Below are 15,353 nucleotides of genomic sequence, written 5' to 3'. Positions count from 1 at the left end.
AACACCCAGTGCTCATCACAACAAGTGCCCTCCTTAATACCCATCACCCTTTTAACCCATCCCCCTCCAACTTCCCCTCCAGCAACCCTGAGTTTGTTCTTATGGTTAAGAGTCTGTTTTATGGTTTGCCTCTCTCTCTCTCTCTCTCTTTCTCTCTGTCTTCCCTACTATGTTCATCTGTTTTGCTTCTTAAATTCCACATATGAATGAAATCATATGGTGTTTATCTTTCTCTGACTTATTTCACTTCGCATAGTACACTCTAATGCCATCCTCGTTGTTACAGATGACAAGATTTCATTCTTTTTATGGCTGAGTAATATTCCATTGTTTGTTTATATATATATACATATATACATATATATATACACATATACACACATATATACATATGCATATACATATATACATACACATGCATATATACATATGTATGTGTATATATGTGTACACACACACACACAAACCACATCTACTTTATCCATTCATCAGTCAATGGACATTTGGACTCCTTCCATAATTTAGCTATTGTTGATAGTGCTGCTATAAACGTCAGGGTACGTGTGCCCCTTCGAATATGTATTTTTGTATCCTTTGGGTAAATTTTTATACTTCAAATTTTATTTATTTTTTTTACAAAATTTTTTGAAACTGTTTATTTTTGAAAGAGAGAAAGAGAGACAGAGCACAAGCGGGGAGGGGCAGAGAGAGGGAGGCACAGAATCTGAAACAGGTTCCAGGCTCTGAGCTGCCAGGGCAGAGCCTGCTGCAAGACCCAAAACCACGAACCATGAGATCATGACCTGAGCCGAAGTCGGACAGTTAACTGACTGAGCCACCCAGGCACCCCTATATCTCAAATTTTAAAACAAACAAACCTAGAGAAGTATCTTGAATGACTTACAAAATGAACCTCAGTTGGGGAAATAATCATTTTTAAACTTTGAACTTTGAAAGCTTATTTGTGATTAACAGTAAAAGATACTAACAGTATTTATTTTTATGATGAATCTATACAAAATTTTGACCCCAAAATGTGTTTGCATAGAAAATGATAAATGTTCAGCTTGCTTTAATATCTCACTGCATTTTTGCTTTCTCTTTACCTCTCTGCCCAACCTAGAAAAACTAATTGAGGGACTCAAATCTCCTGACACTTCTCTCCTGCTCCCTGACCTCTTGCCTATGACAGACCCTTTTGGTAGCACTTCCGATGCTGTAATTGGTAAAGTCATCATCTCTGTTTCTTCAGCCCTGCATGATCTATGTGTCTGTTTCGAGAATGATAACTACCTGGTTAACAGATCTCTATTGAATGGCCCTGCTGGGGAGTGGAAATGCCACAAAGCCTCCTTTAATCTCATTTGTTATCGCCCCAAATGAAGTGTTTTCCCTGCCTTTCCAGGGGCACCACACTGTTATTTTTGCTTTGCTTGATAGCCTGAGATTTCCAAAAGGAATTTCTTATGAATGAAGAGGAATGGAAAAATTCACATTTAATTACAGAAGCTTGATGAAAGAAGTTGCTTTCAAGCTGGCACCTTACCTTTAGCAGATTCTTCTTTAGAAGGCCTCTGTATGTGCCCCGTATCAGAAACAGAAAACACTTGCCCAGTGGTGAAACCCCATGAGTAGAGTCTGGGACAGGGGCTTAGTCTGCTCAGTTTGGTATTTCCCTGTGCTTCTACAGCAAGGCAGGCATGAACTACAAGATGTGCAGGGCCCCTGTACTCCAGGGCACATAGTCCTTGAACCCAGGAAAGCCATGACCCTGTAGAGATGGGCCTTCAGCTGCGGGATGTGACACAGTGCAGAATACCTCCCGGCCACATCATGGGGTGGGATTTCAAATGGACTAGTTACCTTCGCCAGGCACAGAGGATGTCTGCCCCCAAGTTTATCCCTTAAGAAAAGCAAAATTACCGGAAGATACTATGGTGCCTTTCAGCCTATGTCTTCTGACATGGAAGAAATCTGCTGGGTGACTCGTGTTCTACATTTACCTATAAAAACTGAAACTCACCAAGATTAGTTATAGTGGTTAACCTTGCACATGCCTGCTCAATCAGTGAAGCCCAGACACTCAAAGCAGCAGAAATAAAGTAACTTACTGTGCTGTCCATCTTGCCCGAGACTGGCATTTTAGACACCTGTAGAAGGAAGCCTTCACAGAATTGTCTGAAGAACGTTTTGACTCCTTTTCCCTTACCATCTGTTCTCCTTTCTTAATGCTCTGTCACAAAAGAAAAAGCCGATGTTGCTGTTGAGAGTCTCATACCGGGACTGGAGCCCCCGGTACCCCAGCGCCTTCCATCCCAGACGGAATCTGTGACCTCGAACCGCACAGGTCAGTCAGGTGTCCTGCAGCTGCAGGGACTGGTCATTGTTGTGGCCCTCGGAGCCAGCCTTTCCACCTGTAGCAGATGATCCTGGGCTTAGTTTGCAGCCTGGTTAGTTCCTCCTAGAATGGATGCTCTGTATGGTTACAGCCCCGGCTTCTTGCTGTTTAGTGACGTGTTTCCTTGCTAAAGAGCAGAGTGCTTTTTGGAGCCATGTTCTTTATAGAGTGGTCCTTGGGCTTTCTCTGGTTACAGTGTTTATTTATTCAAGATTCTTTTCACTGGTGGCAGGTTCCCTCCACCTCCTTCCCCAAAGAATTCTGTTGAGCTACAAGGATGGCCTTAACTCCTCTAAGGTGTCTGTTGAGTCTTTCTATACAACCGTGTCAGTGACTTCACGGAGCTACTGCTCTATGTGTTGACATTCTGTCCTCAGCACAGTGCTTTAATCCTAGATAGGTGGTTTGCTGTTAAATTGTAGGCAGAGTTGAAATCTTCCCCTGGATTCAGCATTGCTTTCACCCGAATTTCAAAATTTGCTCTTAATAGAATTCCTCAACTGCCCATAAATACAGAGTTGATAACCTGCATTTTTATCGAGTCCATAGTCAACCTTGGTAAAAGAGTCTGATTTTCTAACTTGGAACAGAAACCATTGGAAGTCTAGGAACTGTGAAAATAAACTTACATTTAAGTGGGAAAAAAATGAACATAAAAGATAATGTGGTTCCTTTCTCTTGTGCGTACTTGACTGTTTTCTCTTAGAAAACTTTCCCGGAGAACAACTTGTATGTGAAAAATACTTGAACTCTGAATTTTGCCTTCCTTCTGTTCCTTAACTAAAAGTGAAAGTCATGTGTCCAGAGGAGCAATTCAAATTTAAAGAATACTAGTAAGAAGCAAGATTGTTTTGTTTCAAATGGGGATCTAGTTGAGTTCTAGAAAGTATTGTTTAACCGTGTCATATTCTGCTAATAATAAGTCAGGGACAATCCCCTCCTAGTCAACTTAGATACTTCATCCTATAGTACCTTTTCCCATAAATGTTTAGGGAAAGTTTAAATGAAACTCTTTAGTTGCAAAGTCCTTTTTCCCAAATAGCATTTGCTGAGAACTAAGTTGCTAAAGTTTTATTGGCATCCAAATCACATACTTGCTTACCCAGCAACCTCTGAGCAAAGAATTATTCCATATTTATATGTTAATGTTAAGAGAATCTAGAAATATATCTTACTATAGATGAAAATTCGGCGGGCTTAATATGTTACTTTTGGTTTTCTTTTCTCGCCTTGGCTTATATGTATAACATGTAAATGCAGTAACTTAAAGGCTAAGATCTAATCTCATGGTATTGTGTGTGCCATTTAATGCCATCACTGACCTGGGATGCTGTTAATCTGGACTCAGATTCTCTCACCGGGGAAGATTCCCTGATTGATTGCTCCTTGCTTTCTAACCCTACTACTGACCTGCTGGAAGAGTTTGCCCCCATAGCGATATCCGCTCCAGCCCATAAAGGTAAATGCTTTCCTGTCCTCTGGGGCACGTGTATCCTTAAAGGAGATCTGAATGATTTCTGAGAATTTTTCTTACCAAAAGTCTTTGGCAGTGAAGTTTTTTAGCCCCTTCCTCTATATGGAAAACTTGAGTTTGTACTCTTAGCCTCTGTGTTAGAATCCCTCTCAGGAAGAGTACCTAATAAGGCTTAGACAACAGGTTGGTGTAGGCATTGCTTTCTGGAAGTCTTCTGGAATGCACATAGTCCATGGTCTCCATTAAAGGCAGAGCTACGTACCTTTGCGGTCCACGCATGTAGATGGTTGCGTTGACTATCCACTGACTCCCTTTTATTATTAATTAATACGATACTTGTTAGCCTGAGACCTTAAAATTGTTTCATCAAATCCGATTTAAAGTTTTTGAGTAGGGATTGCTATGTTAAAGAAGCAGGCCAAGTCCTCAAAGTCAGTCTTCAAAGACTGAACTTATAAAAGTTTCAAATTTTGAGTCATGATTCGTTACTAGATTTCTCTTTCTGATCTACCATTTTCACTTCTTACTCTTGGGTTAATACTGGTGTGAAATGCTCCTGGACAGAAGTAGCTTGAATTGGGCTCTCTTCAGTGAGTTGTTTGTAGAAGTGAGAGGCACAGAGCCCGGCTTACTCTATGCAGGCATTCACTAACCTTCTTTCTGTACTTGGGTAGTGAAATTGGTTTTCTGGAAGGAGCACATATATAGAAGAGGAACAATGTAAGTTTCTTCTGAAGGAAATTCAAGAAGTAAGCCTCCCTGAGATGACTAAAAAACAGTTTGGGGCTCTCAGGTGGCTTAGTCAGTTAAGTGTCCAACTCTTGATAACAGCTCAGGTGTTGATCGCAGAGCTGTGGTTCAAACCCCTTATTGGGCTTCACGCTGGGCATACAGCCTACTTAAAAAACAAAACAAAACAAAACAAAATTAGTTTATGGTTTGCAGTGGTAAGAGCTGAGGTTTTGTTTTTACCCTTGACAACATTAAAATGATTATGTTTTTATAGAGTATGTGTTTTTAACCAATTATGTCTGGCAGGAGTGTGTCAGCAGTAATGTGTAATTACAGAGAAGCATCATTTGCAGAATAGGTGCTCAGCTAGCGCTTGTGCTGGTAGGATAGTCTTTATCAAAATGGAGAAGGATATCTAACAGACTTCTGCTTGAAATCTCAGTGCATGTGATCTTGGGCCCCAACATTCCCCGAGGCATCAGAGTTGTTGGAAAGTCTTTCTTCCCAATCAGAGGACAGCAAGTCTTTTCAGAAAGATTTTGTTTGCCTTGTATACAGCAGTTACTACTAATTACCTCCCCCCTGCCCCTAGCTTTGAGTTTCTTGAATATTGTTTGTTAGTCAGGCCCCTGTTTGCTCAATAAGGAAGATAAATGACTAATTCCTGTGCCTTTGTGAATTACTGACGTTGAAGAGAGATTTCACAATAACTACAATTAAAGGTCTTAAAATGGTAGTAGAGATCATTCTATAACCCTTCTCCCTAATCATTTATGAAAGTCTTAACATGGCCAGCCTGAAACCATTTTTTTTCTGTTTCCCTATTTTTCAGTTTTGCTACCTTTGTTTCCACTCATGAAAATAAGCATTTTCATCTTCAAAAACAACAGCGATTGTATAGGTGGAACTTTATGCCTCTGACATGTTCTCTCATTTGCTAATCTCTGCCTCTGTTGTTTCTGCTTGTGTACTTGCATTCTGTATTAAGCTGCAGAAGATAGTAATCTCATCTCAGGTTTTGATGTCCCTGAGGGCTCGGACAAGGTGGCAGAAGATGAGTTTGACCCTATTCCTGTATTGATAACCAAAAACCCACAAGGTAAGAAAGAGAGGATGGGGAAAAGAGAAGAACTTGGCATCACAGCTGTTTACAAAATAGTAATGTGCCTAATCTGCAAGAGGGAAGAAAGCATCAACACTTAGTGAAGGGAACTGGGGTAATGACAGGCCTTGGGGCTGGACCAGTATAAGATAGAGACACAGATACAGATGGAGATGTAGTTACCTTAAAACGTCACTGTGGTGTTTATTCAGAGAGAAGAAAAGTATTTAACTCTTTGACTAAAACCCGGTTTTACAAAGTGTCAAGCCAAAAATAAAGTGACCTTTAGTCAGTAGAAACCTGAAGTCATATATACATATATTAAAAAAAAAAAAAGCACTGAACATTTTTTAGCACGATTTGAATAATCTATAATAAATATTCTTCCCAGAGAGATTAAGCATGGTGCTTTGATATCATTTGTATCTTTTGGACATTTGTGGAGCATCTTTTTTCCTCTTTGATGGATTATAACTATTTGAATGTGCCATGAGACACTGAATTACCATGGGACCATCTCTATATTTCTTAAAGCATGTTTCTATCGCGGTGGTCTTAATAACAGATTTTTCCCCAAAGCAACAGCTGTTGATTTTTACTTTATCAGAGAGATGAGTCGATATCATGAGGAAGTTAGTGTACAGCCAGCAGTTCTCAGGCAAAATGTATAGGCATTTGAAAACAGCATCCTCTCTGCAAGGTGTTCTGCCTGTGGTATGGTGTGCACACAGTGCCTGAAGTTCTGGTGGGAGGTGGTGCATATCCGACTCATATGTTTAAAAATCAACACGTAAGAGTTTGCAGATGTAAATTGTTGCTTCTCCAGGGTTTTGTTTTGTTTCTCCTTTGCTTGCTCTGCACATCTAAACCTTAACCCTCTGTGTTTTGTACTGAACTCCTATTTCTCCACTTCCAGGTGGGCACTCTAGAAACAGCAGTGGGAGCTCTGAGTCCAGTCTTCCCAACCTAGCCAGGTCTTTACTGCTGGTGGATCAGCTCATAGACCTGTAGCCGTGACCCAGTAGCAGATGCAGTTCTGTAACCTTCATACCGTAATATACATTTTCATTACGGAGTTATAAGAAAAATGATTTTTTTAAAAATCTGCTAATAAGGGGCCCTCCAGCCCTTATCTCCTACCCCTTGCCTTCTCCTGTAGAAATGATAAGGAAAGAAAATCACTTTGGCCCTCCAGATATTCCTTGGCCAGTTCCTCCCTGTTAGTTTGCTGTGTTTTCTCATTACCCCTCTTCAATAGCATTATCTTAAATCAAGCGCTAGATGCCATGAGCTTCACCTCTGCTGGAATCAACTCCACCAAAAGCTTAACTGTAACTGAAACTAGTGAACTGACACCTTTGTCTCATTCTTGCTAGGAATGGCCTCCCACACCAGTCCTCCCAACCCCTGTCTCCTTTGGCCAGATGCTGATGAATGTGTTTCTCTGTTTTTGCTTTTTACGCTGCTGCATTATCATGAGGACATGGCTTCTTCAGTTGGTCTTAACTCTAGGCAGTAGCCTGGAGATGAGTGTGTGATTTAAGAGAGGGTAAAACTGACTGACGGATGGGATATGTTTGAAAAGAGAAATTGAGCCCAGCTCTAGCCAACCAGCTTTGACCTTGTTTGATCATAGACTTAGCCAAGGGATTTTACACCCCATGCAACCTGCCCAGCATTCATCCAGCATTCTGGCTTCCATTGAACCGTGATTTCTCAGATCTGGAGACGTGACTGCAAGTACTTGAGATCCTTGGATAAAATGTGTATATTATATAAAACCCAAGTATTGCCATTCCTTTTCATGTTAACTGTCCCAAGCCGGGATCTCAGAATTAGACCAAAACAAGACAATGGTGGTAATATGATACCTTTTATTAGAAGACTTTTCACTGGGGGGTGGATGGGGGAGGGGAAGGAATTGTAGCAGAAACAGATGTATTTTTCTTGTGATTTTTATTTTGAATCAAATATTGTAAATTGTGTATAAATGAAGACGCTGAATAGTTCTGTTTCCACTTGGCGTTTCAAGTCTGATATCAGGTGTCTGTACAGGGTTTTGACCTCTTTCCCTTGTATAACTACACAGCAATCCTACAGTGTAACATATGGAATCATTTTGAGTAGACTTGTGTGTTGCTTTAAGCTTTCAGCAGGTCCTCTGTCTTTGTAGAATAAGCATGTTGTTTATTTTCAGATAATCAGAAATAAGTGTGCCTACAAGCTGGGCACAATTTGACTCTGGCTACTTACCTTTCTTTCTCTCTGATGTTGGAACTGAAGGATGCAGCCAATGAAATATGTTCAGTTGGTTTTCCTTGGCTTCCTAGATTAAAAAACAAAACAAAGCGTAGTTCCTCACTAACCTTAGAATATTGTTCATAAAATAAATAAAGGACCCTGCACTGACATGACAACATGCCTCATGGTCACCCTCTGTATATGTACTTACTCATTGAAGTGTATCTTTTTTTCCTTACATAGAAAGCAATTTTATAAAATTGCCCTTTTGAAAAAGAGGTGGGCACAGAGCAACCCGCTGTGGTTCTCTTCCTCGAGTGCCGTTTTCCATGATCAGAAGGGAAACTCTTAGTTGATCAGATTTGTACAAATAAAATTCCAAGCCCACTTGCCTGTTTCTCTATCTAGTACTTTTGTTTCTCCTTCCTCACGTTTGCACTTTATTGGGGGGGGGGGGGGGGAGGGAGTTGTGCAGCAACAACAGCCTGCAAAACACTGCACTTTGGAGGTCAAGCTTTGACCCCAGAAATGTGAGAGCAGCCTTTGAAAGGCAGCGGAGGAAAAGTCTGAATCTTTTCAGTCTTCCTCCTGACTTTAAATACTTCCTGTGCCAGCTGAAACTAGATGAGCTAAGTAAAGCCCTCTATTAGGATAATGGATCATTTCCAAAATTGAGGGAGGCACCACCTTCCTGCTGAAGATAAAAAAAAAAAAAAAAAAAAAAGATATCCTTGAAGAGCTCTCCATGATTGGATAGCAGTGAAAATGGGACTCGGTTTGCACCTTTGTGGACAGGAATATTACTGAAGATCAAAACTATTCTTTTTCCTGGACATAGAAAGAATGTATAATCTAATGAAGGAAATGTTTATTTTTAAATAAGAACAATGTTTTATGCCTATGTTTTCCAATTTGATTTTTTTCATACATATACATGTTAGAAATATAATGAAATATCTAGTTTCTCAATTTAATTGAAACCATGAAGAGTACAGTTTAGAAATTAGGTATCTCTAAATTGTTCCTTTCATGTATTACCCGTAATCGCATTGAGATATCTTATCTAGTCATCTGGCTCAATAAAGCTTAATGGAGACTGTTAATGAAAATGAACGGACTAGCAGCCAGAGACTGGATGGAGGAAGTCTGAGGGAGATAATGACATGAAATCATCTTGGGTTTGTTCTTTAGGAATGGGGCCTCATAGAGAAGAACTATTTTTCTGCTAAGGTATCCATGTGAGTGACTCAGCAAATGGGACCTCCCTTAGTTTATAGCTTCATCCCTAAGCTAAAAGGGTTTATTTGATATGAGTGAGGTATGCTGATAACTGGTAGACATACGAACTCCACAAGAGGGATCGGAGAGACCAGTCTCTAGTCCATCCACTTCATTTCACATGGAACCGGAGGACGGGCCAGCTGAAGAGGCCTGGGCAGGACAGGCCAGGTCACCTGGGATCTCTCCCTGACCTTTTCCGGTCACTGGCCAAGCAGCCTTCAGCAGGCTCTTCACTTCTAAGAGCTATTGTTCCTTTTTTATACAATGATGGGTTTGGACTAGATGGTCTTTAAGCTTATGGAATTCTAGACTTCTCCATACATACTGTTATGCTTTGGAAGGACTATGAAGGATTCGTATAATCCTGATGTTCTTCAGTTACCTTCTGTAGTTCTTACTGTTACTGTAGCAGTATTTACATTTTAGAGAATTATAATGGACTTTTTACTAACTTGGGTTGCTCTTTCTTGGTTAACTGAATAGAAGCCTGCGTTACTGGACAGTTTGGGACATAGATTCTTTTTTTTAATATTACTCACACACCCCTACCTATTCCAACAAAACAGTGTCAGAAGATTTCAATTCTTTTAAAACATAAAATCAGTGATCTGACACTTAAAAATGGGCAGATACTATAAGCATATGTTTCTGATTTGCTTTAATCCAACTGTGTAAGAGTAGTAACTATACCAGAACACATAACAAATTGTTGGCGTTTTTTGTTTTTTTTTTCTTTAAAGGATTCAAATAACTAGATTACCCAATTCAGGTCCCAGTGTTTCTAAAAACACGGGACTCGGAGGAGATAAGGTTTAAATAGACACTTCTAACTATGATCATAATTAATGACTTCTTTAGCAGACATACCAGAATTTTGACAGCTAATTGAGTGTTGTTCCATTCAAAGGCATCTGGTTTTACTTGGGAAGCTAATACTTACTCTAATGATGCTGCCATCATTTAAGTTATTTTTGAAACTCCTCTCTTTAGAAATACCATCAAGGAAGGTAATAAGGTATAGGAAAATCAGTTGAATTATTATCCATTTAGTATTGCTTTCAGCATCTGGAAGCATCTCTTTCTTGATCTTTTTCCATGACTCCTGGTTTAGGGTAACATTTAGCAAAATCACCCACCCACCTCAGATGAAATGTGGTTACTATTAAAGACAGTAAAAGGAATAATCCACAGAAAATTCCCAGAGAGGGGCTTATAATGGAAAGTGACAACTATCATTCTTAATTTCCTTGATCCTCTGAATAAGGGAACTTCCATAATTTCACCTGTCTTTAGTAGTTTAGAAAATGGAAAGATGTGGATTTTAAAATACCTCCGAAAGAGGTTGTCACTTTGTTCAGTGTCATTTGATACTGGACTTGGCTCTTTCTGAAGTAGAATTATAGAACTTGGATTGCTAATAATTACAGGGAAACAAACTCAAGAAGAATTTTCTCAAGATGAAATAATTAGTTTTGTTTATAATACTCTTTTCCTGCTCTGCTGACAGGTAATTGATCATTTTGATTCGAACTAACAGTTTTCCCCAAGTCAGGAACAGTCTGCCTTCAGCAATTGTATGGGAAGGGGAGGACCTTCTGGGTTGACCTCAGCCCAGAAGTATGGAGGGATCTGAGTTCACCTGAATAAATGCACACTATAGGTATCTTGGGCCAAAGTAAAGTCTCCCATGATGATGTTTGTCTGAATTTCCAGGAGTCTTTAACTTTCTCTGACTGTAAGATTACCAGGCTCGTGTAGCCACTAACTTAGTTTGGGGACAAAAATGATAGGATTGCCCAAAGTACTGAATTAAGTGAATTAGAGGCTGCCGGGCAGAACAGAGATACTAGCAGAGGGATATTTAAAATGAAATCTTTACTGAAACACTCCAGATAATATAAAACTGTCTTTTATTCCTCTCTAGAGACTATAATTTTACCAACACAAAGTTAGTCTTTTCATTTTCCACCCTAGTCATGTTCCTGAAGTTGGATGTACTTGGGTTTCTTGAGTCAAAATAAATCCCAGATGGCCTCCATTTCAAATAATCTGTAACAAGATACTACTTTGTTTATCCCGGGTTTCCTTTCACCAAGGTGGAGGAAGGAGTTTCTTTGGGTAATGCTAACTTATGCAGAGTTGCCAAATGGTGGTAGTTGCTTGAATGGAAGACACTTCCTTGGTTCCCACTTTGATGGTAGTATCCTGACCTTACTCTTCTTCCTGTGAGTATTCTGCTCTACCCTATTGCACCTCCCCCCCCCCCGCCTTATCACATGGTTGTATATTTACCACAGGTCTTTATCATGTCCTCCTTAAGAAGACAAAGCAAACAGGTACACGAAGCTACCTTGTATAGTAAAAATATGAAATTTAAACACTGCTACGCAAATATTGTATAAAAAAAGTCTGTAAACAATTTATTATGTAAACATACAGGGGAATAAAGACTTATCTGTTCAACCAGGAGCCTGATGTTCACAGATGTAAATAACTTAAAATAGCTGCTGTTTTCTAATCTGAAAACCTACTTTTGCACAAAGGATTTAAACCCATTGTTGAGTGGCAGTAAGTAGCTGTGCACAAGGAAAGTGCGGACACCTGCTGAGGACATTTTAATGAGTCATGGCTACCATGGAGTCAGGGAGAATAAAACCCTCGTGAGCCTGCATTTGATATGACGAGATGCGGGTTTGAAAACGGAGCACAGATTTGCAGCTATCCTCCTCTAATTTAATCTTTAATATACCCAGGCCAGTTTAATTAAACATTTTATGTTGGCAACAGCAGCTTTATGCCCAGGGAGAAATCTCATTTAATTGCTCCACTGGCTTGAGAGGCACGGAATCACTGGCCCATGCTGGCTCCCATCAAATCCCTATTCCCCAGTCATGGGTCTTAATGCCACTGCACAACATATGGTAGAACCCTTAATTTTATTATCGAAGCTAAAAGGTCGTGGAAATTATTAATTTGATGTACACCTCTTGATTCCCTGATTTGGTTCCAAGAGTGTGACTTTCAATTGGTGCTGCATTTCTGACGTTCTTATGAAGGGATATTTTGCTTTCTATTTGCTAAATGTATGAGAAGGTTTCTCAGTACTCCCCAAGTCTTCATTTTTCCATTTTTAGCAAGAATTAGGTCTTTGATATTCCCTGTACCTGTTATTTCAGTTTGTAGTATGGAGGAAAGAAAAATTCTGGATTGTGCATGATATATTGCACTAAAGAGTATCCAGCCTAAAATTTAAGTCTTCAGATTTTGATTTTTTTGAAAGCACTCTGATGACCCTCTCACTATGTTCATCAGATAAAATTCCGAGGGTAAACGTACCCCAAATCACTCAACACTGATGGTTGCTTTGGAAGTTAATAGGCAGTTAGTGAGGAGAGTTGCTAAGTCATCAGATACTTTTGGGGACTTCTTTCCTACTCTGTTAAGCATATGAACTCTTAGGGAAATCTATACAATTTGGAGCCTCAAAATAGACTAAAATGGCGTTATCCCTGATAGAAGTTTCAAAAAGTGTGCTTAGCCTTAACTTTGCACACAGCCCTACATGAGAGCAAGAAAAAGAAGCGTGTCTTGCCTTCTTGCTTAATTTAACGCACAAAACCACAGTGAAAAGAGACATAACACAGTTTGAGGGAATGAGAACAAAATGCCCTACTTTAGGCTTTATGATATGAAAGACCCTTGTGCAGACTGTAGGACCATGTCCTGGATTTAAGTGCTCTGCCCCTCAGGGACAATGGGCTAACTTCATTGAGCTCTGTGGTCATGGGGCATCTGCTATGCGTGGTTGGTTACCAGAGGAACGGGGCCAAGACATGAGGTTAAATTAGTGCAAATCCTTCATTGCTAGTAGCCAGACCTCTGCAAGCATGTTTTCCTAATAGTGCAAGGCCATCCTCATCTACAAGGACTGTTCACCTTGAAAACATGTGCTTTCCCTACCCTACTAGAACACACTCATACTCCAGAAAGAACCTGTAACTGCCAACAAGACTTAATGTCCATCTTCTGCTCACAGTTATTTAGAACCTCTCCTTCTCTTGACCATTTTGTTTCTTGCGCTGAGAGAGCGTGGATATCTGTGCATCCCCAAACCCACCGGCATTCTTTGGTCTCCAGAATGCCCGGCTTGGAGAGCTGCAAAGGGTAGTTGCTCTCTGCTGTAGTCACACCACACCTTCTCTAAAAAAGAATGAAGAGGTTAAGAGACTTGGCCTTCTCAGGAAAATCCTTTAGTTTTCCAACCCTAGAAGGCAGAAGAATGCTGAAAAATAGAAATGGATCTGGCCTTGTTTTGAAGAACAGGAAGTAAGTTTTCCCTGCAAACTCAATGTTATAGGGGTTTTGTGACTGTGCTTGTGAATTTTTAAAAGTTCTTGAAGTTTTAGGTGTAGTTTTCCTATTACCATCAAAATCCTAGAATATGCTAGTGTGCTAGGTTTCCAGTCGACCAAGAACCCACTTTTTAAGTAATCTAGAAAGGTTAAGCATGTTCTTCCATCCTGTCCAGCTCTGGATGTGGGCATCTCTACTTGGTACCTGATAGTTTTTGAAATGTAATCTAAGACCGCAGGCATCCAAAGTGCCCCTGGTTCTATAGGTAGCTGCTTTTTGGCATTCTCTACACACAAACTGATCTGGCGGAATTCAATTTAAATTTCCCCAAAACACCAACTCCTGTCAAACTGTTCAGTTTTCATTATTGATGGCTATGATGCCATTATTAGCTTGACCATGCAAGAAAGAAGGTGTTCCGTTTACTTCCTGTCAGCTGACTAATGCTTTCAAGTCACCGTGTAGGTACACATACTAAAGCTGTCGCTCAAAGAAAAAGCTTATCCTCTTCAAAATCATATTCTTCAAACACTACTCAGAAAGCCATTTGGCACCAGTACAGAATTTTACTTAAAGATTCTAATCAGGAATTCACTGAATGCATTTGAACTCTTAGAAAATGAGGGGGGCACCCACCTTTTTTTTTCTTTCTGAAAACGATATTTAAGGTCAGAGCTGTTTAAAAAGAAGCACTGCTAAAAAGTTAATAGAATTCCGAGAAACGAGTATTTTTGTACCGTATCTTCTAAAATGTTCCGATCTCTCTCTACATCTCTTTGCATACAATGTAATGCCTCTAAGTGACTGGTTTCCCAATAAACTGATTTTGATGCCGCTTCTGCTGTGTTCTGTGTGCTTAATTCAAGCAGAAACCTTAGCAGGGGATGATTGTTAGCAGAAGTTTCTACTAGCTAATGATTTGCCTGGAAGGGGAGAGGGTAATGTGGGGAGGGGATGATGGAATTACCTCTGTACAGAGGTTCCAAGTCGTCTACAGAATCCAAACCATTGTACCAAATGCCTGGTGGGTTGGGAAACCCATGATGAAATGATATCTTTACGCCCAACCACCCTTTCTCTGGATTCTTCTTGCTTAGTTACATATGCCTTTTTCCTGCCCTCTTGCTAACATGTGCCCAATGACATACTTCTAACCTGCTAATATTTCTTGGAAGGTAAGCTGTCTTGTTTCTGATAATTGTCTATTTGATTTTAAAAGCCAGAGCACCCTGAGGCACCTCTATCTAGATAGAAGTAGACTGGTAGATTAGAGTTTGCAAATATTTCTGTAATTATCCTTGTATTTTACTCCTTCTGCCTAAAGGACTTTATCGTAGATTCATTTAAGCAGAGGAGATCTTTGGTAACTTAGAAGACTGAAAACAAAATTCCAGAGCAATTCCAGCTGAAGGTGATTTATTTAATATGATTTTGACTGTCTCCTCCCCTTAGAAAGTGCCTTCAGTATTGGTATTTGGGGCACTCTTGTGCTCTTTGAGTAGTGCTTATGATGTAAATCTTGTATGTATCAAGCAGCCGTGTTCTGCTGCTTTTCCAGGGTGGTGGTGGGGGCGGGGAGGGGGGGTGGTTTGGGAGGAATCTGTCCTCAGATACAGGCAGCATGGAGCAGATGACCACATGTCAGATACTGAATTGCATTTGTCCCCAGACAGTACTTCTACATAATGCAGAACTGCCATGGTGTATGTGGACATGAGTGACTGGGTTTGTTTTCATTCCATCGTGAGCCAGTGCCAGGTAGAGCAGGTGTC

At 40.1% G+C, this 15,353-nt stretch overlaps 1 protein-coding gene across 16 annotated transcripts in view; it reads left to right on the top strand.

The window, feature by feature from the left end:
• AAK1 (AP2 associated kinase 1) overlaps positions 1-15,353 on the top strand; it is a 172,142-nt gene that overhangs the window by 149,367 nt on the left and 7,422 nt on the right. For 5 of the 16 annotated variants that reach the window (XM_043603559.1, XM_043603562.1, XM_043603560.1 and 2 more), the window contains 4 exons: positions 1,124-1,225; positions 2,246-2,347; positions 3,747-3,857; positions 5,593-5,703. The exons of 4 other annotated variants lie outside the window; for them this stretch is intronic. In XM_043603559.1, the coding sequence (XP_043459494.1) occupies positions 1,124-1,225; positions 2,246-2,347; positions 3,747-3,857; positions 5,593-5,703 (426 nt within the window). Of the gene's footprint in view, positions 1-1,123; positions 1,226-2,245; positions 2,348-3,746; positions 3,858-5,592; positions 5,704-6,622; positions 14,419-15,353 lie in introns of those variants that run through there. 7 more of the 16 variants (XM_043603574.1, XM_043603573.1, XM_043603572.1 and 4 more) reach the window with 3 other exon arrangements.

Source organism: Prionailurus bengalensis, chromosome A3, assembly GCF_016509475.1.
Source record: "Prionailurus bengalensis isolate Pbe53 chromosome A3, Fcat_Pben_1.1_paternal_pri, whole genome shotgun sequence".
Classification (NCBI taxonomy): Eukaryota; Metazoa; Chordata; class Mammalia; order Carnivora; family Felidae; genus Prionailurus; species Prionailurus bengalensis.
This window is presented reverse-complemented; position numbering and strand designations above follow the sequence as displayed.